Genomic DNA, 24,440 nt, shown 5'->3' on the forward strand with positions numbered 1-24,440 from the left:
CACTCCAGGGATGTGGATCGCAGACAAGTGGCAGGAGTGATCCTCCGCCCATTGAATTATTTTGGTCACTTCTTTCATCGCCAGGGAACTCCTTGTTCCCCCCTGATGATTGATATATGCAACGGTCGTCATGTTGTCTGATTGGAACCTTATGAATTTGGCCTTTGCTAGTTGAGGCCAAGCTCTGAGAGCATTGAATATCGCTCTCAGTTCCAGAATGTTTATCGGGAGAAGAGACTCTTCTCGAGACCATAGACCCTGAGCTTTCAGGGATTCCCAGACCGCACCCCAGCCCACTAGGCTGGCGTCGGTCGTGACAATGACCCACTCTGGTCTGCGGAAGCTCATTCCCTGGGACAGATGGTCCAGGGTCAGCCACCAACGGAGTGAATCTCTGGTCTTTTGATCTACTTGAATCATTGGAGACAAGTCTGTATAATCCCCATTCCACTGTTTGAGCATGCACAGTTGTAATGGTCTTAGATGAATTCGTGCAAAAGGAACTATGTCCATTGTTGCAACCATCAACCCTACTACTTCCATGCACTGCGCTATGGAAGGACGAGGAACAGAATGAAGCACTTGACAAGAGCTTAGAAGTTTTGATTTTCTGACCTCTGTCAGAAAAATCCTCATTTCTAAGGAATCTATTATTGTTCCCAAGAAGGGAACTCTTGTCGACGGAGACAGAGAACTTTTTTCTATGTTCACCTTCCATCCGTGTGATCTGAGAAAGGCTAGAACTATGTCCGTATGAGCCTTTGCTTTTGACAGGGACGACGCTTGTATTAGAATGTCGTCCAAGTAAGGTACTACTGCAATGCCCCTCGGTCTTAGAACCGCTAGAAGGGACCCTAGAACCTTTGTGAAAATCCTTGGAGCAGTGGCTAACCCGAATGGGAGGGCCACAAACTGGTAATGCTTGTCCAGAAAAGCGAACCTTAGGAACTGATGATGTTCTTTGTGGATAGGAATATGTAGGTACGCATCCTTTAGATCCACGGTAGTCATAAATTGACTTTCCTGGATAGTGGGTAGAATCGTTCGAATGGTTTCCATCTTGAACGATGGTACCCTGAGAAATTTGTTTAGGATCTTCAAATCCAAAATTGGTCTGAAAGTTCCCTCTTTTTTGGGAACTACGAATAGATTGGAATAAAATCCCATTCCTTGTTCCTTTATTGGAACTGGGTGTATCACTCCCATCTTTAACAGGTCTTCTACACAGTGTAAGAATGCCTGTCTCTTTATTTGGTTTGAGGATAAGTGAGACATGTGGAACCTTCCACTTGGGGGTAGTTCCTTGAACTCCAGGAGATAACCTTGAGAAACTATTTCTAGCGCCCAGGGATCCTGAACATCTCTTGCCCAAGCCTGAGCAAAGAGAGAGAGTCTGCCCCCCACTAGATCCGGTCCCGGATCGGGGGCTACTCCTTCATGCTGTTTTGTTAGCAGTGGCAGGCTTCTTGGCCTGCTTACCCTTGTTCCAGCCTTGCATCGGTTTCCAGGCTGGTTTGGGTTGTGAGGCATTACCCTCTTGCTTAGAGGATGCAGAATTAGAGGCCGGTCCGTTCCTGAAATTGCGAAAGGGACGAAAATTAGACTTATTTTTAGCCTTAAAAGACCTATCTTGTGGAAGGGCGTGGCCCTTTCCCCCAGTGATGTCTGAAATAATCTCTTTCAATTCTGGTCCAAACAGAGTTTTACCTTTGAAAGGGATGTTAAGCAATTTTGTCTTGGATGACACATCCGCTGACCAAGACTTTAGCCAAAGCGCTCTGCGCGCCACGATAGCAAACCCTGAATTTTTCGCCGCTAATCTAGCTAATTGCAAAGCGGCATCTAAAATAAAAGAGTTAGCCAACTTAAGTGCGTGAACTCTGTCCATAACCTCCTCATATGGAGTCTCTCTACTGAGCGACTTTTCTAGTTCCTCGAACCAGAACCATGCTGCTGTAGTGACAGGAACAATGCACGAAATTGGTTGTAGAAGGTAACCTTGCTGTACAAAAATCTTTTTAAGCAAACCTTCCAATTTTTTATCCATAGGATCTTTGAAAGCACAACTATCTTCGATAGGAATAGTAGTGCGTTTGTTTAGAGTAGAAACTGCCCCCTCGACCTTAGGGACTGTCTGCCATAAGTCCTTTCTGGGGTCGATCATAGGAAATAATTTCTTAAATATAAGGGGGGAACAAAAGGTATGCCGGGCTTTTCCCACTCTTTATTTACTATGTCCGCCACCCGCTTGGGTATAGGAAAAGCGTCGGGGTGCACCGGAACCTCTAGGAACTTGTCCATCTTGCATAATTTTTCTGGAATGACCAAGTTGTCACAATCATCCAGAGTAGATAACACCTCCTTAAGCAGTGCGCGGAGATGTTCTAATTTAAATTTAAAAGTCACAACATCAGGTTCAGCTTGATGAGAAATTTTTTCTGAATCTGAGATTTCTCCATCTGACAAAACCTCCCTCATGGCCACTTCAGATTGGTGTGAGGGTATGACAGAACAATTATCATCAGCGCCCTCTTGCTCTTCAGTGTTTAAAACAGAGCAATCGCGCTTTCTCTGATAAGTAGGCATTTTGGATAAAATATTTGCTATGGAGTTATCCATTACAGCCGTTAATTGTTGCATGGTAATAAGCATTGGCGCACTAGATGTACTAGGGGCCTCCTGCGTGGGCAAAACTGGTGTAGACACAGTAGGAGATGATGTAGTATCATGTTTACTCCCCTCATCTGAGGAATCATCTTGGGCAATTTCATTATCTGTGGCAGTACTGTCCTTACATTGTTTGGACGCTATGGCACAATTATCACATAAATTTAAATGGGGAGACACATTGGCTTTCATACATATAGAACATAGCTTATCTGAAGGTACAGACATGTTAAACAGGCTTAAACTTGTCAACAAAGCACAAAAAACGTTTTAAAACAAAACCGTTACTGTCTCTTTAAATTTTAAACAGAAAACACTTTATTACTGAATATTTGAAAAAGTATGAAGGAATTGTTCAAAAATTACCAAAATTTCACCACAGTGTCTTAAAGCATTAAAAGTATTGCACACCAAATGTCAGAGCTTTAACCCTTAAAATAACGGAACCGGAGCCGTTTATAAATTTAACCCCTATACAGTCCCAGCTATAGTCTTTGCTGAGACCCAACCACGCCCAGAGGGGAATACGATACCAATTGACGCCTTCTAGAAGCTTTTCCAGCAATTTTTAGATCCTCACACATGCATCTGCATGCCCTGCTCTCAAAAAACAACTGCGCAGTAATGGCGCGAAAATGAGGCTCAGTCTATAACTAGGAAGGCCCCCTGACTGGAAAAGGTGTCTAACACAGTGCCTGCCGTTTAATAAACGTTCCCCAAGTTTATAAATGCAAATTGTCAGCCTAAATCTGAATAAAATGCCCAAATAAAGCAATCGATTTAGCCCATAAAAATGTCTACCAGTTTTTTAGCCCATAATAAGCCCTTTATTCTGTTTGTTTGACTAAGAAAATGGCTTACCGGTCCCCATGAGGGGAAATGACAGCCTTCCAGCATTACATGGTCTTGTTAGAAATATGGCTAGTCATACCTTAAGCAGAAAAGTCTGCTAACTGTTTCCCCCAACTGAAGTTACTTCATCTCAACAGTCCTATGTGGAAACAGCAATCGATTTTAGTTACTGTCTGCTAAAATCATCTTCCTCTCACAAACAGAAATCTTCATCCTTTTCTGTTTCAGAGTAAATAGTACATACCAGTACTATTTTAAAATAACAAACACTTGATAGAAGAATAAAAACTACATTTAAACACCAAAAAACTCTTAACCATCTCCGTGGAGATGTTGCCTGTGCAACGGCAAAGAGAATGACTGGGGTGGGCGGAGCCTAGGAGGGACTATATGGCCAGCTTTGCTGGGACTCTTTGCCATTTCCTGTTGGGGAAGAGAATATCCCACAAGTAAGGATGACGCCGTGGACCGGACACACCAATGTTGGAGAAATATAGTTTATATAAGAGTATTCTATGTACTGTATAATCTCTAATTATTAGGAGGAAATAGTGCTAGTGCATAAAATAATAATATGAACACAAAGTGGGTTAACACCAGTCTGGGCCCTGACTGGTGGGCAGGATGTTTCCAAAAAGGGTTTAAAATATAACTTTGATTCACATAATGTTAAAATAAGGGTAACACACACATTAAAAATGACACAGACACTGACTGATGTGGCGTATAGAAAAATACACAAGGGGAATGGTGCTGCGTATTGTCCAGGCCTACTCGTAAATATGTTGAACCTATGCCCAAATGTATTAAATACAATTGGCTCTGTATTTTATAAATGGATCAAATCCATGTCAAATGTTGAATCCGCTGCTAAGTGTTGCTAAATACCGATCCTATATACAAATTATACTACAGTATGCTTTACACTTATATATACTGAACTGATTAACGCTCTCTGGAAATGCAATTCGATCAGCACTAGGTGGGCAGCGTATTAATCGACATTGACTAGTATAGTTATTCGGTCACTCACCCAGCATGTGGTGGTTACTTGTAACTAAAGTTGTTGTAGAATGGAGGACCCCCCTGTGGTGCGTGTAATACTTAAGCACATGTATTGTGTAATCTACCTTTCATTACCAGCGTGTTCTATACTTCATGTACACTGTGCACCTTTTATTGCTAGTATTTGTTAGTTTTATCCACTTTGACTTTATGCCGTATAGCAATTACTGGTATGTTATATGTAACCAGCAGTGATTAGAAAAAAAGTATTAGTTACTGCTTGCAACACCGTTAATTCTAGCATATACACTATCGGAATCAGCCACTCTTAAAGTAGATTCTATAATGCAACTGCTACCACAGCGGTATATTGGTCTCGAACATTATTTATGCAATTACTGAATTATGCAATGTATATGGTAACCTCAGTCTTGTATAAATCTAAAAACATCAGACATGCTTTATACTTATAGCCATTATTGTCCAATTATGTGGCTTTTTGAGCCACTCTAATAATACTCGCCTCTTTAAATGTGAACTGTATACCAGAGAGCCGGTTCATTCAGTTCTATAACTATCATTTGATACGATTAAACTTCATTTAAAGTGGAGCTCTGTCTAAGTCTGGCACAACCCAGACTTTACAACATATTAGCTTTAGCGGGTAAATAACAGAGCAAAGTCACAATAAGTCTATGTCTGACATATTATAAATTAAGAGCGCCCAAACGCTTTCAATAGTCAACTGACGCGTTTCGCCCCTCCAGGCTTTATCAAAGCCCGGAGGGGCGAAACGCCTCAAGGGACAGTTACTATATGGGCGTTTGGTTGTGTCAATTGTACTTAATACATTTGGGGATAGGTTCAACACATTTACGAGTAGGTCTGGACAATACACAGCACCATTCCCCTTGTGTATTTTTCTATAAGCCACATGAGTCAGTGTCTGTGTCGTTTTTAATGTGTGTGTTACCCTTATTTTAACATTATGTGAATAAAAACATAATTTATGCTTACCTGATAAATTTATTTCTCTTGTAGTGTATCCAGTCCACGGATCATCCATTACTTATGGGATATTAACTCCTCCCCAACAGGAAGTGCAAGAGGATTCACCCAGCAGAGCTGCTATATAGCTCCTCCCCTAACTGCCATTACCAGTCACTCGACCGAAAACATGCAGAGAAAGGAAAACCATAGGGTGCAGTGGTGACTGTAGTTTAATGGAAAAATTACCTGCCTTAAAGTGACAGGGCGGGCCGTGGACTGGATACACTACAAGAGAAATAAATTTATCAGGTAAGCATAAATTATGTTTTCTCTTGTTAAGTGTATCCAGTCCACGGATCATCCATTACTTATGGGATACCAATACCAAAGCTAAAGTACACGGATGACGGGAGGGACAGGCAGGCTCTTTATACGGAAGGAACCACTGCCTGAAGAACCTTTCTCCCAAAAACAGCCTCCGAAGAAGCAAAAGTGTCAAATTTGTAAAATTTGGAAAAAGTATGAAGAGAAGACCAAGTTGCAGCCTTGCAAATCTGTTCAACAGAAGCCTCATTCTTAAAGGCCCAAGTGGAAGCCACAGCTCTAGTAGAATGTGCTGTAATTCTTTCAGGAGGCTGCTGTCCAGCAGTCTCATAGGCTAACCGTATTATGCTACGAAGCCAAAAGGAGAGAGAGGTAGCCGAAGCTTTTTGACCTCTCCTCTGACCAGAATAAACGACAAACAGGGAAGACGTTTGTCGAAAATCCTTAGTTGCCTGTAGATAAAATTTCAGGGCACGGACTACATCTAGATTGTGTAGCAGACGTTCCTTTTTCGAAGAAGGATTAGGACACAAAGATGGAACCACAATCTCTTGATTGATATTCCTGTTAGTGACCACCTTAGGTAGGAACCCAGGTTTAGTACGCAGAACTACCTTGTCTGAATGAAAAATCAGATAAGGAGAATCACAATGTAAGGCAGATAACTCAGAGACTCTTCGAGCCGAGGAAATCGCCATTAAAAACAGAACTTTCCAAGATAACAACTTGATATCAATGGAATGAAGGGGTTCAAACGGAACCCCCTGTAAAACATTAAGAACTAAGTTCAAACTCCATGGTGGAGCAACAGTTTTAAACACAGGCTTGATCCTAGCTAAAGCCTGACAAAAAGCTTGAACGTCCGGAACTTCTGACAGACGTTTGTGTAAAAGAATGGACAGAGCTGAAATCTGTCCCTTTAAGGAACTAGCGGATAAACCCTTTTCTAAACCTTCTTGTAGAAAAGACAATATCCTCGGAATCCTAACCTTACTCCATGAGTAACTCTTGGATTCGCACCAATATAAGTATTTGCGCCATATCTTATGGTAAATCTTTCTGGTAACAGGCTTCCTAGCCTGTATTAAGGTATCAATAACTGACTCAGAAAAACCACGTTTTGATAAAATCAAGCGTTCAATTTCCAAGCAGTCAGCTTCAGAGAAATTAGATTTTGATGTTTGAAGGGACCCTGGATCAGAAGGTCCTGTTTCAGAGGTAGCGACCAAGGTGGACAGGATGACATGTCCACTAGATCTGCATACCAAGTCCTGCGTGGCCATGCAGGCGCTATTAGAATCACTGATGCTCTCTCCTGTTTGATTCTGGCAATCAATCGAGGAAGCATCGGGAAGGGTGGAAACACATAAGCCATCCCGAAGGTCCAAGGTGCTGTCAAAGCATCTATCAGAACCGCTCCCGGATTCCTGGATCTGGACCCGTAACGAGGAAGCTTGGCATTCTGTCGAGACGCCATGAGATCTATCTCTGGTTTGCCCCAACGTCGAAGTATTTGGGCAAAGACCTCCGGATGAAGTTCCCACTCCCCCGGATGAAAAGTCTGACGACTTAAGAAATCCGCCTCCCAGTTCTCCACTCCCGGGATGTGGATTGCTGACAGGTGGCAAGAGTGAGACTCTGCCCAGCGAATTATCTTTGATACTTCCATCATTGCTAGGGAGCTTCTTGTCCCTCCCTGATGGTTGATGTAAGCTACAGTCGTGATGTTGTCCGACTGAAACCTGATGAACCCCCGAGTTGTTAACTGGGGCCAAGCCAGAAGGGCATTGAGAACTGCTCTCAATTCCAGAATGTTTATTGGTAGGAGACTCTCCTCCTGATTCCATTGTCCCTGAGCCTTCAGAGAATTCCAGACAGCGCCCCAACCTAGTAGGCTGGCGTCTGTTGTTACAATTGTCCAGTCCGGCCTGCTGAATGGCATCCCCCTGGACAGATGTGGCCGAGAAAGCCACCATAGAAGAGAATTTCTGGTCTCTTGATCCAGATTCAGAGTAGGGGACAAGTCTGAGTAATCCCCATTCCACTGACTTAGCATGCACAATTGCAGCGGTCTGAGATGTAGGCGTGCAAAGGGTACTATGTCCATTGCTGCTACCATTAAGCCGATCACCTCCATGCATTGAGCTACTGACGGGTGTTGAATGGAATGAAGGACACGGCATGCATTTTGAAGCTTTGTTAACCTGTCTTCTGTCAGGTAAATCTTCATTTCTACAGAATCTATAAGAGTCCCCAAGAAGGGAACTCTTGTGAGTGGAAAGAGAGAACTCTTCTTTTCGTTCACCTTCCATCCATGCGACCTTAGAAAAGCCAGTACTAACTCTGTATGAGACTTGGCAGTTTGAAAGCTTGAAGCTTGTATCAGAATGTCGTCTAGGTACGGAGCTACCGCAATTCCTCGCGGTCTTAGTACCGCCAGAAGAGCACCCAGAACCTTTGTGAAGATTCTCGGAGCCGTAGCCAATCCGAATGGAAGAGCTACAAACTGGTAATGCCTGTCTAGAAAGGCAAACCTTAGATACCGGTAAAGATCTTTGTGAATCGGTATGTGAAGGCAAGCATCCTTTAAATCCACTGTGGTCATGTACTGACCCTTTTGGTTCATGGGTAAAATTGTCCGAATAGTTTCCATTTTGAACGATGGAACTCTTAGGAATTTGTTTAGGATCTTTAAATCCAAGATTGGCCTGAAAGTTCCCTCTTTTTTGGGAACCACAAACAGATTTGAGTAAAACCCTTGTCCTTGTTCCGACCGCGGAACCGGATGGATCACTCCCATTAATAAAAGATCTTGTACGCAGCGTAGAAACGCCTCTTTCTTTATTTGGTTTGTTGACAACCTTGACAGATGAAATCTCCCTCTTGGGGGAGAGAATTTGAAGTCTAGAAGGTATCCCTGAGATATGATCTCTAACGCCCAGGGATCCTGGACATCTCTTGCCCAAGCCTGGGAGAAGAGAGAAAGTCTGCCCCCCACTAGATCCGTTCCCGGATCGGGGGCCCTCGATTCATGCTGTCTTAGGGGCAGCAGCAGGTTTCCTGGCCTGCTTGCCCTTGTTCCAGGACTGGTTAGGTCTCCAGCCTTGTCTGTAGCGAGCAACAGCTCCTTCCTGTTTTGGTGCAGAGGAAGTTGATGCTGCTCCTGCTTTGAAATTACGAAAGGAACGAAAATTAGACTGTCTAGCCTTAGGTTTGGCTCTGTCTTGAGGCAGGGCATGGCCTTTACCTCCTGTAATGTCAGCGATAATTTCTTTCAACCCGGGCCCGAATAAGGTCTGCCCTTTGAAAGGTATATTAAGCAATTTAGATTTAGAAGTAACGTCAGCTGACCAGGATTTTAGCCACAGTGCTCTGCGTGCCTGAATGGCGAATCCGGAATTCTTAGCCGTAAGTTTAGTTAAATGTACTACGGCATCTGAAATAAATGAGTTAGCTAACTTAAGGGCTTTAAGCTTGTGTGTAATCTCATCTAATGGAGCTGATTCAAGTGTCTCTTCCAGAGACTCAAACCAAAATGCTGCTGCAGCCGTGACAGGCGCAATGCATGCAAGAGGTTGCAATATAAAACCTTGTTGAACAAACATTTTCTTAAGGTAACCCTCTAACTTTTTATCCATTGGATCTGAAAAGGCACAGCTATCCTCCACCGGGATAGTGGTACGCTTAGCTAAAGTAGAAACTGCTCCCTCCACCTTAGGGACCGTTTGCCATAAGTCCCGTGTGGTGGCGTCTATTGGAAACATCTTTCTAAATATCGGAGGGGGTGAGAACGGCACACCGGGTCTATCCCACTCCTTAGTAACAATTTCAGTAAGTCTCTTAGGTATAGGAAAAACGTCAGTACTCGCCGGTACCGCAAAATATTTATCCAACCTACACATTTTCTCTGGTATTGCAACTGTGTTACAATTATTCAGAGCCGCTAACACCTCCCCTAGTAATACACGGAGGTTTTCCAGCTTAAATTTAAAATTTTAAATATCTGAATCCAGTTTGTTTGGATCAGAACCGTCACCCGCAGAATGAAGCTCTCCGTCCTCATGTTCTGCAAATTGTGACGCAGTGTCTGACATGGCCCTAATATTATCAGCGCACTCTGTTCTCACCCCAGAGTGATCACGCTTACCTCTTAGTTCTGGTAATTTAGCCAAAACTTCAGTCATAACAGTAGCCATATCCTGTAATGTGATTTGTAATGGCCGCCCAGATGTACTTGGCGCTACAATATCACGCACCTCCCGAGCGGGAGATGCAGGTACTGACACGTGAGGCGAGTTATTCGGCATAACTCTCCCCTCGTTGTTTGGTGAAATATGTTCAATTTGTACAGATTGACTTTTATTTAAAGTAGCATCAATACAGTTAGTACATAAATTTCTATTGGGCTCCACTTTGGCTTTAGCACATATAGCACAGATATCTTCCTCTGAATCAGACATGTTTAACACACTAGCAAATAAACTAGCAACTTGGAAATACTTTTCAAGTAATTTACTATAATATGAAAACGTACTGTGCCTATAAGAAGCACAGAAAAAGTTATGACAGTTGAAAATTAATAAACTGAAAAGTTATAGCATCAAATCTTTGTAAAAAACACAATTTTAGCAAAGGATTGCTCCCATTAGCAAAGGATAACTAACCCTGATAGCTAACAGTGAGAGAGATCAGTAAACTGTCATAAATTAAATAAAACGACTGCCAAGTGGAAAAAAATAGTGCCCAAAACATTTTTTCACCCAGTACCTCAGAAAATTAAACGATTTTACATGCCAGCAAAAAACGTTTAACATTAATAAATTGAGTGTTATTAAAAAGCCTGTTGCTAGTCCATGCAAATTAGGCTAAAGTCTTATGCATATATATATAGTATAATTCCAGTGAAGTGCCATTCCCCAGAATACTGAAGTGTAAAATATACATACATGACAGCCTGATACCAGTTGCTGCTACTGCATTTAAGGCTGAGTTTACATTATATCGGTATGGCAGAATTTTCTCATCAATTCCATTGTCAGAAAATAATAAGCTGCTACATACCTCTTTGCAGATTAATCTGCCCGCTGTCCCCTGATCTGAAGTTTACCTCTCCTCAGATGGCCGAGAAACAGCAATATGATCTTAACTACTCCGGCTAAAATCATAGAAAAACTCAGGTAGATTCTTCTTCAAATTCTACCAGAGAAGGAATAACACACTCCGGTGCTATTATAAAATAACAAACTTTTGATTGAAGGTATGAAACTAAGTATAATCACCACAGTCCTCTCACACATCCTATCTATTCGTTGGGTGCAAGAGAATGACTGGTAATGGCAGTTAGGGGAGGAGCTATATAGCAGCTCTGCTGGGTGAATCCTCTTGCACTTCCTGTTGGGGAGGAGTTAATATCCCATAAGTAATGGATGATCCGTGGACTGGATACACTTAACAAGAGAAAGTTATATTTTAAACCCATTTTGGTAACATCCTGCCCACCAGTCAGGGCCCAGAGTGCTGCACGTGCATACTTTTTGAGTGGGTAAACTCCGCTTTCCAGTGTTAACCCACTTTGAGTTCATACAACTTCCTATAATTAGCCTTACCCTGCAGTCACAACTGCTAGTATGTGTGTATGTATACATGTAAAGACAGACCGACCAATTGATCGATAGACAGACAGACAGACACCACTTTAGGTTGCAGGTCAGCGAAAAAAGTTGCTAGTAAGATGGTCTGTCAGCTGGATTTATTTATTTTAACTTGTAGCAAAGGAGTAGATCAGTGAAAATGTCTCCCCTTTACATACACCTACCGAGAGAATCAATAGGTTATCCATTTTGAACAAATTAAAATTGTGTAATGAACACGACAAAGTTAAAAAGTTCCCAGAAATAACAGGTTAATAAACATGGAAATCACTGCAAGCCATGCTGGTAACGGTCAATGGCTCACCAGACACATGGACATGTTTACTTGCGAGTGCCTGGACATCCCAGCACAGCATGTCTTGATTTGAAGAGGCTTCCAAAGACAGCAGCTGTCCTGCAACAGGGTGGAAATCAGGCACCAGATCAAATACAAAAAGCGTTTATTACAAGGAACTACAGTATTTGAGGAGTGCTACATATTTAATCCAGACACCTCAAATGGCTTTATTTTTCCCACTGCCAAAATGTACTTTACAGATGTTCACAATATTATTATAGCATTATAAAAAAGGTTTAAAATAATTGGTTTATTGGTCACAAAGCACAATCACCTCTGTTAATCAACGGATTTTACAACTATCATGTAATCAGACACCGTATCCCATTGCATAACATATGAGGTCACAGATCAGTGCCTCTTAAAAAATTAAATGTGTGTTTTTATCTTATCTAATCCTGACTCAAGCTAGCTTCTGTTGTCTCTCTTTCCTCCCCCAAGTCTCTACTTGCAAGCAACGGTGCAATAATAAGATGCTCTACTGCAGAAGGGCGGTTTCTGTTTGTACTTCTATGTCCCTTTAAAGGGCTAGTAAACACTTTTGAGATTTTTATATAAAATGTTTAGTTATACATAATGAAGCAACTTTGCAATACATTCTCACAAATTATTTTCCTCCCTTTTCATGTAAGCTAGGTGTGAAAATAGAACTCTCAGACCTTGAAATGCACCATGCTGCTATAGCAAGGCTAACCATGCTACATATATGTCCATAATTGGCTTTAAATTATAACAGCAGCAAAACAATTCACTTTATACTAACTTTATGACAGTGGTTAGCTTTGTCGTCTATAGGCTATAGCCCAGATAGGCTCCTTCAGATAAGGCAAATGGTTTAATAAAAAGGATGTTAATTTGTTGAGACTTGGCTGATATGTTATTCTATAGCAACACTACAGAAATGTCTTGCGATTACAGTATACACCAATTTTTATATAGCTGCATGTAATAGACACTACTATAAAGAATAATATGCACAGATACTGATATAAAAAACAGAATTTATGTTTACCTGATAAATTACTTTCTCCAACGGTGTGTCCGGTCCACGGCGTCATCCTTACTTGTGGGATATTCTCTTCCCCAACAGGAAATGGCAAAGAGCCCAGCAAAGCTGGTCACATGATCCCTCCTAGGCTCCGCCTACCCCAGTCATTCGACCGACGTAAAGGAGGAATATTTGCATAGGAGAAACCATATGTTACCGTGGTGACTGTAGTTAAAGAAAATAAATTATCAGACCTGATTAAAAAAACCAGGGCGGGCCGTGGACCGGACACACCGTTGGAGAAAGTAATTTATCAGGTAAACATAAATTCTGTTTTCTCCAACATAGGTGTGTCCGGTCCACGGCGTCATCCTTACTTGTGGGAACCAATACCAAAGCTTTAGGACACGGATGAAGGGAGGGAGCAAATCAGGTCACCTAAATGGAAGGCACCACGGCTTGCAAAACCTTTCTCCCAAAAATAGCCTCAGAAGAAGCAAAAGTATCAAATTTGTAAAATTTAGAAAAAGTGTGCAGTGAAGACCAAGTCGCTGCCTTACATATCTGATCAACAGAAGCCTCGTTCTTGAAGGCCCATGTGGAAGCCACAGCCCTAGTGGAGTGAGCTGTGATTCTTTCAGGAGGCTGCCGTCCGGCAGTCTCATAAGCCAATCGGATAATGCTTTTAATCCAGAAGGAGAGAGAGGTAGAAGTTGCTTTTTGACCTCTCCGTTTACCAGAATAAACAACAAACAAAGCCAAAGTTTGTCTGAAAACCTTAGTAGCTGCTAAGTAAAATTTGAGAGCACGAACTACATCCAAGTTGTGCAACAAACGTTCCTTCTTTGAAACTGGATTAGGACACAAAGAAGGCACAACTATCTCCTGGTTAATGTCTTTGTTAGAAACAACTTTTGGAAGAAAACCAGGTTTAGTACGCAAAACCACCTTATCTGCATGGAACACCAGATAAGGAGAAGAACACTGCAGAGCAGATAATTCTGAAACTCTTCTAGCAGAAGAAATTGCAACCAAAAACAAAACTTTCCAAGATAATAACTTAATATCAACGGAATGTAAGGGTTCAAACGGAACCCCCTGAAGAACTGAAAGAACTAGGTTGAGACTCCAAGGAGGAGTCAAAATTTTGTAAACAGGCTTGATTCTAACCAGAGCCTGAACAAAGGCTAGAACATCTGGCACAGCTGCCAGCTTTTTGTGAAGTAACACAGACAAGGCAGAAATCTGTCCCATCAAGGAACTTGCAGATAATCCTTTTTCCAATCCTTCTCGAAGGAAGGATAGACTCTTAGGAATCTTAACCTTGTCCCAAGGGAATCCTGCAGATTCACACCAACAGATATACCAAATTATGTGGTAATTTTCTGGTTACAGGCTTTCAGGCCTGAACAAGAGTATTAATAACAGAATCTGAGAACCCTCGCTTTGATAAGATCAAGCGTTCAATCTCCAAGCAGTCAGCTGGAGTGGGTCGAACGGACCTAGAACAAGGAGGTCTCGTCTCAAAGGTAGCTTCCATGGTGGAGCCGATGACATATTCACCAGATCTGTATACCAAGTCCTGCGTGGCCACGCAGGAGCTATCAAAATCACCGACGCCCTCTCCTGATTGATCCTGGCTACCAGCCTGGGGATGAGAGGAAACGGCGGGAACACATAAGCTAGTTTGAAGGTCCAAGGTGCTACTAGTGCATCCACTAGAGCCGCCTTGGGATCCCTGGATCTGTACCCGTAGTAAGGAACTCTGAAGTTCTGACGAGAGGCCATCAGATCCATGTCTGGAATGCCCCACGGTTGAGTGACTTGGGCAAAGATTTCCGGATGGAGTTCCCACTCCCCCGGATGCAATGTCTGACGACTCAGAAAATCCGCTTCCCAATTTTCCACTCCTGGGATGTGGATAGCAGACAGGTGGCAGGAGTGAGACTCCGCCCATAGAATGATTTTGGTCACTTCGTCCATCGCTAGGGAACTCCTTGTTCCCCCCTGATGGTTGATGTATGAACTTGGCCCTCGCTAGCTGAGGCCAAGCTTTGAGAGCATTGAATATCGCTCTCAGTTCCAGAATATTTATCGGTAGAAGAGATTCTACCCGAGACCAAAGACCCTGAGCTTTCAGGGATCCCCAGACCGCGCCCCAGCCCATCAGACTGGCGTCGGTCGTGACAATGACCCACTCTGGTCTGCGGAAGGTCATCCCTTGTGACAGGTTGTCCAGGGACAGCCACCAACGGAATGAGTCTCTGGTCCTCTGATTTACTTGTATCTTCGGAGATAAGTCTGAATAGTCCCCATTCCACTGACTGAGCAGGAACAGTTGTAATGGTCTTAGATGAATGCGCACAAAAGGAACTATGTCCATTGCCGCTACCATCAAACCTATCACTTCCATGCACTGCGCTATGGAAGGAAGAGGAACGGAATGAAGTATCCGACAAGAGTCTAGAAGTTTTGTTTTTCTGGCTTCTGTCAGAAAAATCCTCATTTCTAAGGAGTCTATTATAGTTCCCAAGAAGGGAACCCTCGTTGACGGAGATAGAGAACTCTTTTCCACGTTCACTTTCCATCCGTGAGATCTGAGAAAGGCCAGGACAATGTCCGTGTGAGCCTTTACTTGAGGAAGGGACGACGCACGAATCAGAATGTCGTCCAAGTAAGGTACTACAGCAATGCCCCTTGGTCTTAGCACCGCCAGAAGGGACCCTAATACCTATGAGAAAATCCTAGGAGCAGTGGCTAATCCGAAAGAAAACGCCACGAACTGGAAATGCTTGTCCAGGAATTCAAACCTTAGGAACCGATGATGTTCCTTGTGGATAGGAATATGTAGATACGCATCCTTGAAATCCACCTTGGTCATGAATTGACCTTCCTGGATGGAAGGAAGAAGAGTTCGAATGGTTTCCATCTTGAACGATGGAACCTTGAGAAACTTGTTCAAGATCTTGAGATCTAAGATTGGTCTGAACGTTCCCTCTTTTTTGGGAACTATGAACAGATTGGAGTAGAACCCCATCCCTTGTTCTCCTAATGGAACAGGATGAATCACTCCCATTTTTAGCAGGTCTTCTACCCAATGTAAGAATGCCTGTCTTCTTATGTGGTCTGAAGACAACTGAGACCTGTGGAACCTCCCCCTTGGAGGAAGCCCCTTGAACTCCAGAGAATAACCTTGGGAGACTATTTCTAGCGCCCAAGGGTCCAGAACATCTCTTGCCCCAGCCTGAGCGAAGAGAGAGAGTCTGCCCCCCACCCGATCCGGTCCCGGATCGGGGGCCCGCATTTCATGCTGTCTTGGTAGCAGTGGCAGGTTTCCTGGCCTGCTTTCCTTTGTTCCAGCCTTGCATAGGTCTCCAGGCTGGATTGGCTTGAGAAGTATTACCTTCCTGCTTAGAGGACGTAGCCCTTGGGGCTGATCCGTTTCTGCGAAAGGGACGAAACTTAGGTTTATTTTTGGTCTTGAAAAGACCTATCCTGAGGAAGGGCGTGGCCCTTGCCCCCAGTGATATCAAAGATAATCTCTTTCAAGTCAGGGCCAAAGAGTGTTTTCCCCTTGAAAGGAATGTCAAGCAATTTGTTCTTGGAAGACACATCCGCTGCCCAAGATTTTAACCAAAGCGCTCTGCGCCACAATAGCAAACCCAGAATTTTTTCGCCGCTAACCTAGCCAATTGCAAGGTGGCGTCTAGGGTGAAAGAATTAGCCAATTTAAGAGCACGAATTCTGTCCATAATCTCCTCATAAGAAGAAGAATTACTAATAATCGCCTTTCCTAGCTCAAACTAGAAACACGCGGCTGCAGTGACAGGGACAATGCATGCAATTGGTTGTAGAAGGGAACCTTGCTGAACAAACATCTTTAGCAGACCTTCTAATTTTTTATCCATAGGATCTTGGAAAGCACAACTATCTTCTATGGGTATAGTGGCGCGCTTGTGTAGAGTAGAAACCGCCCCCTCGACCTTGGGGACTGTCTGCCATCAGTCCTTTCTGGTGTCGACTATAGGAAAACAATTTTATAAATATGGGGGGAGGTACTAAAGGTATACCGGGCCTGTCCCATTCTGTACTAACAATGTACGCCACCCGCTTGGATATAGGAAAAGCTTCGGGGGGCCCCGGGGCCTCTAAGAACTTTTCCATTTTACATAGTGGTTCTGGAATGACCAGATAATCACAATCATCCAAATTGGATAACACCTCCTTAAGCAGAGCGCGGAGATGTTCCAACTTAAATTTAAAAGTAATCACATCAGGTTCAGCTTGTTGAGAAATGTTTCCTGAATCTGAAATTTCTCCCTCAGACAAAACCTCCCTGGCCCCCTCAGACTGGTGTAGGGGCCCTTCAGAAACCATATCATCAGCGCTCTCATGCTCTACAGAATTTTCTAAAACAGAGCAGTCGCGCTTTCACTGATAAGTGGGCATATTGGCTAAAATGTTTTTGATAGAATTATCCATTACAGCCGTTAAATGTTGCATAGTAAGGAGTATTGGCGCACTAGATGTACTAGGGGCCTCCTGTATGGGCAAGACTGGTGTAGACGAAGGAGGGGATGATGCAGTACCATGCTTACTCCCCTCACTTGAGGAATCATCTTGGGCATCATTTTTACTAAATTTTTTTATGACATAAAATACATATAGTTAAATGAGAAGGAACCTTGGTTTCCCCACAGTCAGAACACAATCTATCTGGTAGTTCAGACATGTTAAACAGGCATAAACTTGATAACAAAGCACAAAAAACGTTTTAAAATAAAACCGTTACTGTCACTTTAAATTTTAAACTAAACACACTTTATTACTGCAATTGCGAAAAAGTATGAAGGAATTGTTCAAAATTCACCAAAATTTCACCACAGAGTCTTAAAGCCTTAAAAGTATTGCACACCAAATTTGGAAGCTTTAACTCTTAAAATAACGGAACCGGAGCCGTTTTTATATTTAACCCCTTTACAGTCCCTGGAATCTGCTTTGCTGAGACCCAACCAAGCCCAAAGGGGAATACGATACCAAATGATGCCTTCAGAAAGACCTTTCTATGTATCAGAGCTCCACACACATGCAGCTGCATGCCATGCTGTCCTCAAAAACAAGTGCGCCATACCGGCGCGAAAATGAGACTCTGCCTATGCTTTGGGAAAGCCCCTAAAGAATAAGGTGTCTAAAACAGTGCCTGCCGATATTATTATATCAAAATACCCAGATAAAATGATTCCTCAAGGCTAAATATGTGTTAATAATCAATCGATTTAGCCCAGAAAAAGTCTACAGTTTAAATAAGCCCTTGTGAAGCCCTTATTTACAATCGTAATAAACATGGCTTACCGGATCCCATAGGGAAAATGACAGCTTCCAGCATTACATCGTCTTGTTAGAATGTGTCATACCTCAAGCAGCAAGGGACTGCAAACTGTTCCCCCAACTGAAGTTAATTGCTCTCAACAGTCCTGTGTGGAACAGCCATGGATTTTAGTTACGGTTGCTAAAATCATTTTCCTCATACAAACAGAATTCTTCATCTCTTTTCTGTTTCTGAGTAAATAGTACGTACCAGCACTATTTGAAAATAACAAACTCTTGATTGAATAATGAAAAACTACAGTTAAACACTAAAAAACTCTAAGCCATCTCCGTGGAGATGTTGCCTGTACAACGGCAAAGAGAATGACTGGGGTAGGCGGAGCCTAGGAGGGATCATGTGACCAGCTTTGCTGGGCTCTTTGCCATTTCCTGTTGGGGAAGAGAATATCCCACAAGTAAGGATGACGCCGTGGACCGGACACACCTATGTTGGAGAAATCCAGTATAACACCTTTTAAAAACTTACTTAGAAGCTCCCAGTTTAGCACTGTTGATGAGGTTAGGCTGGGACACCCACTGCAAGGGGCTGGGAAAAAAGGAATGACAGACACTAACCCCACCCCACACACACCCCGTATATGAAAAGACAGATTATATAAACAGTAGCTGCAGGAATCTGTAGACATCAGAACACATTTAAAAGTTTGGGGTTTGGTTAGGAGTCTGAAAATCAAAAAAAAGCAAAACTATACATTTTTACAAAAACACTCCCAGATGGGCTTTATATATTGTTTGCTTATCTTTGTCTAATCTTAATCTTTTTCCCACACTTTCAAATTGCCAAGCAAGAGATGGCTCCCAGCAATGCAATATTCATTTCTAAATTAGTTTTTCTTTATTTCCCCAAAGAATAAGCTTAAAGGGACATTATACACATTTTTTCTTTGCATAAATGTTTTGTAGATGATCTTCTATTTATATAGCCCATAAAGTTTTTTGTTTTTTAAAATAAATGTATAGTTTTGCTTATTTTTAAATAACATTGCTCTGATTTTCAGACTCCTAACCAAGTCCCAAAGTTTTAGGAGAATACCGACAGATACCTACTCCAGCTTGCTCCTGTTTGTGTAAAGGGTCTTTTAATATGCAAAAGAAGGGGGAGGGGGGAGTGTCTTATTTCCCACGTGCAGTGGGCTTTCCAGCTACCTTTTAACAGAGCTAAACTGAGAGCTTCTAATTACATTTTTAAACAGTTTTAGACTGGATTTTTATATCAGTATCTGTGCATCTTATTCTTTATAGTAGTGTCTATTACATGCAGTTATATGAAAATGAGGGTATACTGTCCCTTTAAACCTGAACTGAATTGCCAGATAGAGTAGAGGGGTAGTTTTTTTTTTTGTTTTGTTTTTTAAGTGTCAAGACGTCTAGGATAAACTGACTTCTATATGTCTATATGTATAATGTATATTATATTATATTACTGTTTAAGATGGGCTAACATGCAAGCACAATAACTACAGTCATGAACATGACTGGTCATTAGATGATATTATTAATCACCTTCTAGAATGTATAATAATGCATCTCCCATAGTCAGTAACTGGCAGCAATAAGAGCCGCAAGCTTCTACCAACCTTGCAAATCTAATTCATGGAATTTTCATCCTGGAAAAAATGCTCAAGCTCTCGTGCATGGGCGCTGTTGATTCACTGCACCATTCAAGTCTTTAAATTGAGGTCTAGGTGTTGTCGGAGCTAATCTAGGACACTCAGCTTCCTTGGCTAAGTATTTTCGATAACTGCCAATTTGAAAGTTCAACCGTAGGCCTCCTGCAGAGTGAAGCAAGCTGTACGAATGGAGTTTCTAAAACTGGTCTCCACATATTGTGCCTTTGACAAGTTTTGTAGTTGCGGGTGATGAAAAGCACCGCCATAACATCATACTGCCAGTGCTAACGTTAGTCAGTGTTGTCATATACATGAGTGGAATATGTTTCTATTAAAACCAAAAGTTCAGTTTTTATCCTAACCAACCAGATAATATATCGCTATATCTTCCACACAGCATGTGTTAAATCCAAACAGGAACTGGTGTAATGCCCACCCCTCTCTGTACCCTCTTCCACATTGCTTAAAGGGACACTAAACTCAAAGGTTTTCTTTCATGATTCAGCTAGAGAATTTAAATTTAAACATTCCAATTAACTTCTATTAACTAATTTGCATCATTCTTTAGATATCCTTTGTTGAAGAAATAGCAATGCACATGGGTGAGCCAATCGCGAGGCATCTATGTGCAGCCGCCAATCAGCAGCTACTGAGCCTATCTAGATATGCTTTTCAGCAAAGGATATCAGAAAAATAAAGCAAATTATATAATAGAAGTAAACTAGAAAGTTGTTTAAAATGACATGCTCTTTCTAATTAATAATAGAAAAAAAATAGGTCTCTTGTCTCTAACATATACAAGGTTTTTCCCATCCTGGCTGTGGAACACTTTAGCTTCTTTAACCACCATCCTTCATACACAGTTTGTATTGCAGTCTTTTTTATATAGTTTTAAACAAATGATTTACCTATAGAATGTTCAAAGTTCATGAAACGTTTTATAGCATAAACTTGACTGATGCTTTTACAAGCCCCTGGTCTTCATAGTGTAGCAGTTGGGTAATTGTACTCTTATCATTTCAGAAACAGATGCATTTAATATGAGCTCTATAATACTTTAATTGCACACATATGTGCACTCCATTCAACTTACTAAAATCGTTTCTATTCTACTCTCTAACACAATATCCAACAATCCCTGGAATGAATAATGAACTGTAAACACTCCCTAAAATAACAAAGATATTAACAATTTGCATGCACAACTATAAAGGCAGTTTAATTTACTATAAACGTCAATAGAAATGCTCTGCATACATGCTGTAATCTTTATGTAACAGATTTGTATTTTATATACGGGCAACAGTTTGAAATCAAAGGGTTGGACACTTGACAACTTACCAAGCCAAAAGGAAAGCAGAGAACCATCTCTTACACACAGCAAAGTCCAGCAGCACTGAATGTTTTATTCATTAAAGACCTTTATTATTCATCTTAGGGTCATGCTATGTACAACGTTTCAGGCCACAAGCCCATAATCATGTATGCTTTTTCACATTGAATCTCCATTCAAATAGCTCTCTTAGCTCTTCCCAATGAGTGGAGCTTCACTTTTCTTATCGCCACCTAGTGGTCACAATTAATTTGTACACATGAATTAACACTGTAGATACCACTACAAATTGTGACCACTAGATGGCGATAAGAAAAGTGAAGCTCCACTCATTGGGAAGAGCTAAGAGAGCTATTTGAATGGAGATTCAATGTGAAAGAACATGCATGATTAAGGGCTTGTGGCCCAAAACGTTGTATATGGCATGACCCTAAGATGAATAATAAAGGTGATTGAAACATTCGGTGCTGCTGGATTTAGCTGTGTGTAAGAGATGGTGGAGGGGTTTTGGCAGTAACACCCATCATCCTGCACAGGAGAGAGGTGCTGCACTTCATTTCTACATCTGTGAAAGCAGAGAACAGCAGAGGCTCCCTGTCAGATTTGTAAGAGGAACAGAATTTGATACACAATTTCTGTTGAGGTTGCAAAGGATCTCTATTAACAGGGAAAGCAACCAGGTGTTTGTACACTACTGCAAATCCCAATAGCGTAGCAAGTTAAAGTATCGCGTTACATCATTATTATCTAGATTTATTAATACTATGAACAGTCTACTTATACAAAAAATCAAGCACATGCTTCATTCTAACCTTGTTTTGTTTTTTGTAACTTCTACGGGTTTTAATAAATAATTAAAAAGGACATTAAACACATTGTAAGCTGCATAAAAATTTACCTTCATATCTGAGAAAATTTTTATTTTGTCAAATGAGCATATTATTATTTTTTTTTATTTTCACTGATTTATCTTTCCTCCAGAAAAAGAGAACCCTTGCTAACCAATTTGCAGATATAGCATGAACTCTATTTGCACATGTGCACCGCTGATTTAGCTTAAAGGGATACTTAATATAGCCACCAACGAGCAAGCCCTATCCAGGGTGCTAAACCAAAAATGGTCAGGCTTCTAAGCTTTCATTCATGCTTTTTCAAATAAAGATACCAAGAGAACCAAGATAGAGCATGCAATTTTAAGCAACTTTCTAATTTACTCCTATTATCAATTTTTCTTTGTTCTCTTGCTATCTTTATTTGAAAAAGGCATCTAAGCTAAGGAGCCAGACGATTTTTGGTTCAGGACCTGAACAGCACTTGTTTAATGGTGGGTGCATTTAGCCACCAATCAGCAAGGAGAACCCAGGTTGTGAACCAAAAATGGGCCGGCTTCTAAACTTAAATTTTTGCTTTTCAAATAAAGATAGCAAGTGAATGAAAAAAAATGATAATAGGAGTAAATTAGAAAGTTGCTTAAAATTGCATGCTCTATCTGAATCATGAAAGAAAAAATTTGGGTTCAGTGTCCCTTTTAGGAAAGGTATAAATAGGTCACTAGAGTGTGCAGCCAATGGCTCTGTGGAATATAAGTGTACTGCACTTCCATTACTAAAAGGAGCTGAAATGCTCACAGTTTCAGAGTGGAATTACATGAAAAGGGAACAAAATAAATAATAAACGTATATTGTAGAGTTTTTTTTAAAGATACGATTTATCATTTTATATTACCATTTCAAAGTGTTGAATGTCCCTTTAAATAAACGGACATATATACATTTTTAAGGACCGAAAAATACAGTAGAATTGCATAATTAACAAGTGCATGATAAAAAGACAATGCAAATACACTTACTCTGAATTTCACAAAAGCAGTAGATTATTTTTCTGGCAAATCTACTTTTTCTCCCATTTGCCGGCCTCCTGTACCATGTGACAGACCAAAGCTAATCACAGCATAGTATACGTACGCTTGTGCACATGCTCAGTAGTGCATATAATGAATATAAAAAGATTGTGCAAAATGTGATAATGGAAGTAAATTGGAAAGATTTTTAAAATTGTGGGCTCTTTCTGAATCATAAAAGTTTTTTTTTTCTTGAGTAAAAATAGTGAAGTATAATTACATACTTTTATATGCACAACAATATATTAACATAATAATAACAATATTAACACTTAAACTATCTTGTGTGCTTACTGCTAATTCAAAGAATATTTTTCTTATCATGATTGTTGATGCAAAACTGATAATCTTAAAAAAGCAAATGAGTACAGATAATGTGAGGTGTGTGTTTGTGTGTGTGTGGGGGGGGGGGGGGGGGTTAAACAATACCTCACAGACAAATTAGCTAAAAGTATTAACTCAAGACTCTCTGGGAGAAAGTGGAACAAGTAGAATTTTTTGATGTATTTTAAAGTAAAAGAAAGCAAAATAAATAATGAATGTATATTGCAATAATGTTTCATTTTAAATAATAAAACATTTTATGCATTGCTGAAATGCCAAGTTTAATGGTCCTTTATCATTTTCCTATTCCCTTAATACAAGAATACCTATAGCAATATGGACCAGACAGGAATGCACAGATTTCAAGTTATTGACCTTAGGGAGGGGAATAAATCTTAATCATGCCCCCACAGTCATTCTGCACATTCTGGATGTAGATCAGCCTCCAGTGACACAGTAGGCATCAGTCATCAGTCCTAAACTGCAAATGTCACAGAATGCCAGACCCACAATAATGCATTCATAATTCCTCCCTGGCAAAAACTGCTAAATTGATAATAAACCTGCAAGTAATATTCACTATCTTTAGCCATCCTGCACCATAGTCACCTGCTGTTTTATGAGAATACAGATACAATATAAATTAGCAGCACTACTACAAAATCTGTTAATACTGACGCTATCATGCTAATGCGTACTGTAGTACAAGCCAGGAAGCGCCAAGAAATTGTAAATTACACTCATTTATAGCTTTAAAGGGACATGAAACCCAACATTTTTCTTTCATGATTCAAACAGAACATGCAATTTCAAACACATTTCTAATTTACTTCTATTATCACATTTTCTTTGTTCTCTTGGTATCTTTATCTAAAAAGCGGGTACATAATCTCAGGAGTGTGTACTTGTCTGGACCACTATATGGCAGCAGTTCCGCAGGAATGTTATCCATTTGTAAGAGCACTATTTCCTACCATGTAGGGCCCCAGCCATGCATCTAGGTACCATGGGAACAAAGCAAATTTGAGAACAGAAGTAAATTGGAAACCTAAAAATTGTATACGAATGTAT

At 41.0% G+C, this 24,440-nt stretch overlaps 1 protein-coding gene across 5 annotated transcripts in view; it reads right to left on the bottom strand.

The window, feature by feature from the left end:
• PTK2 (protein tyrosine kinase 2) overlaps nt 1–24,440 on the bottom strand; it is a 773,150-nt gene that overhangs the window by 654,407 nt on the left and 94,303 nt on the right. For 2 of the 5 annotated variants that reach the window (XM_053715388.1, XM_053715389.1), the window contains exon 2: nt 11,794–11,878. The exons of 2 other annotated variants lie outside the window; for them this stretch is intronic. In XM_053715388.1, coding sequence (XP_053571363.1) covers nt 11,794–11,845 — 52 coding nt within the window. In that variant the 5' untranslated portion in view covers nt 11,846–11,878. Of the gene's footprint in view, nt 1–11,793; nt 11,884–24,440 lie in introns of all 5 variants that reach the window. One more of the 5 variants, XM_053715387.1, reaches the window with a different exon arrangement.

The sequence above is a fragment of the Bombina bombina genome, chromosome 5 (genome assembly GCF_027579735.1).
Source record: "Bombina bombina isolate aBomBom1 chromosome 5, aBomBom1.pri, whole genome shotgun sequence".
In the NCBI taxonomy this organism is placed as follows: domain Eukaryota; kingdom Metazoa; phylum Chordata; class Amphibia; order Anura; family Bombinatoridae; genus Bombina; species Bombina bombina.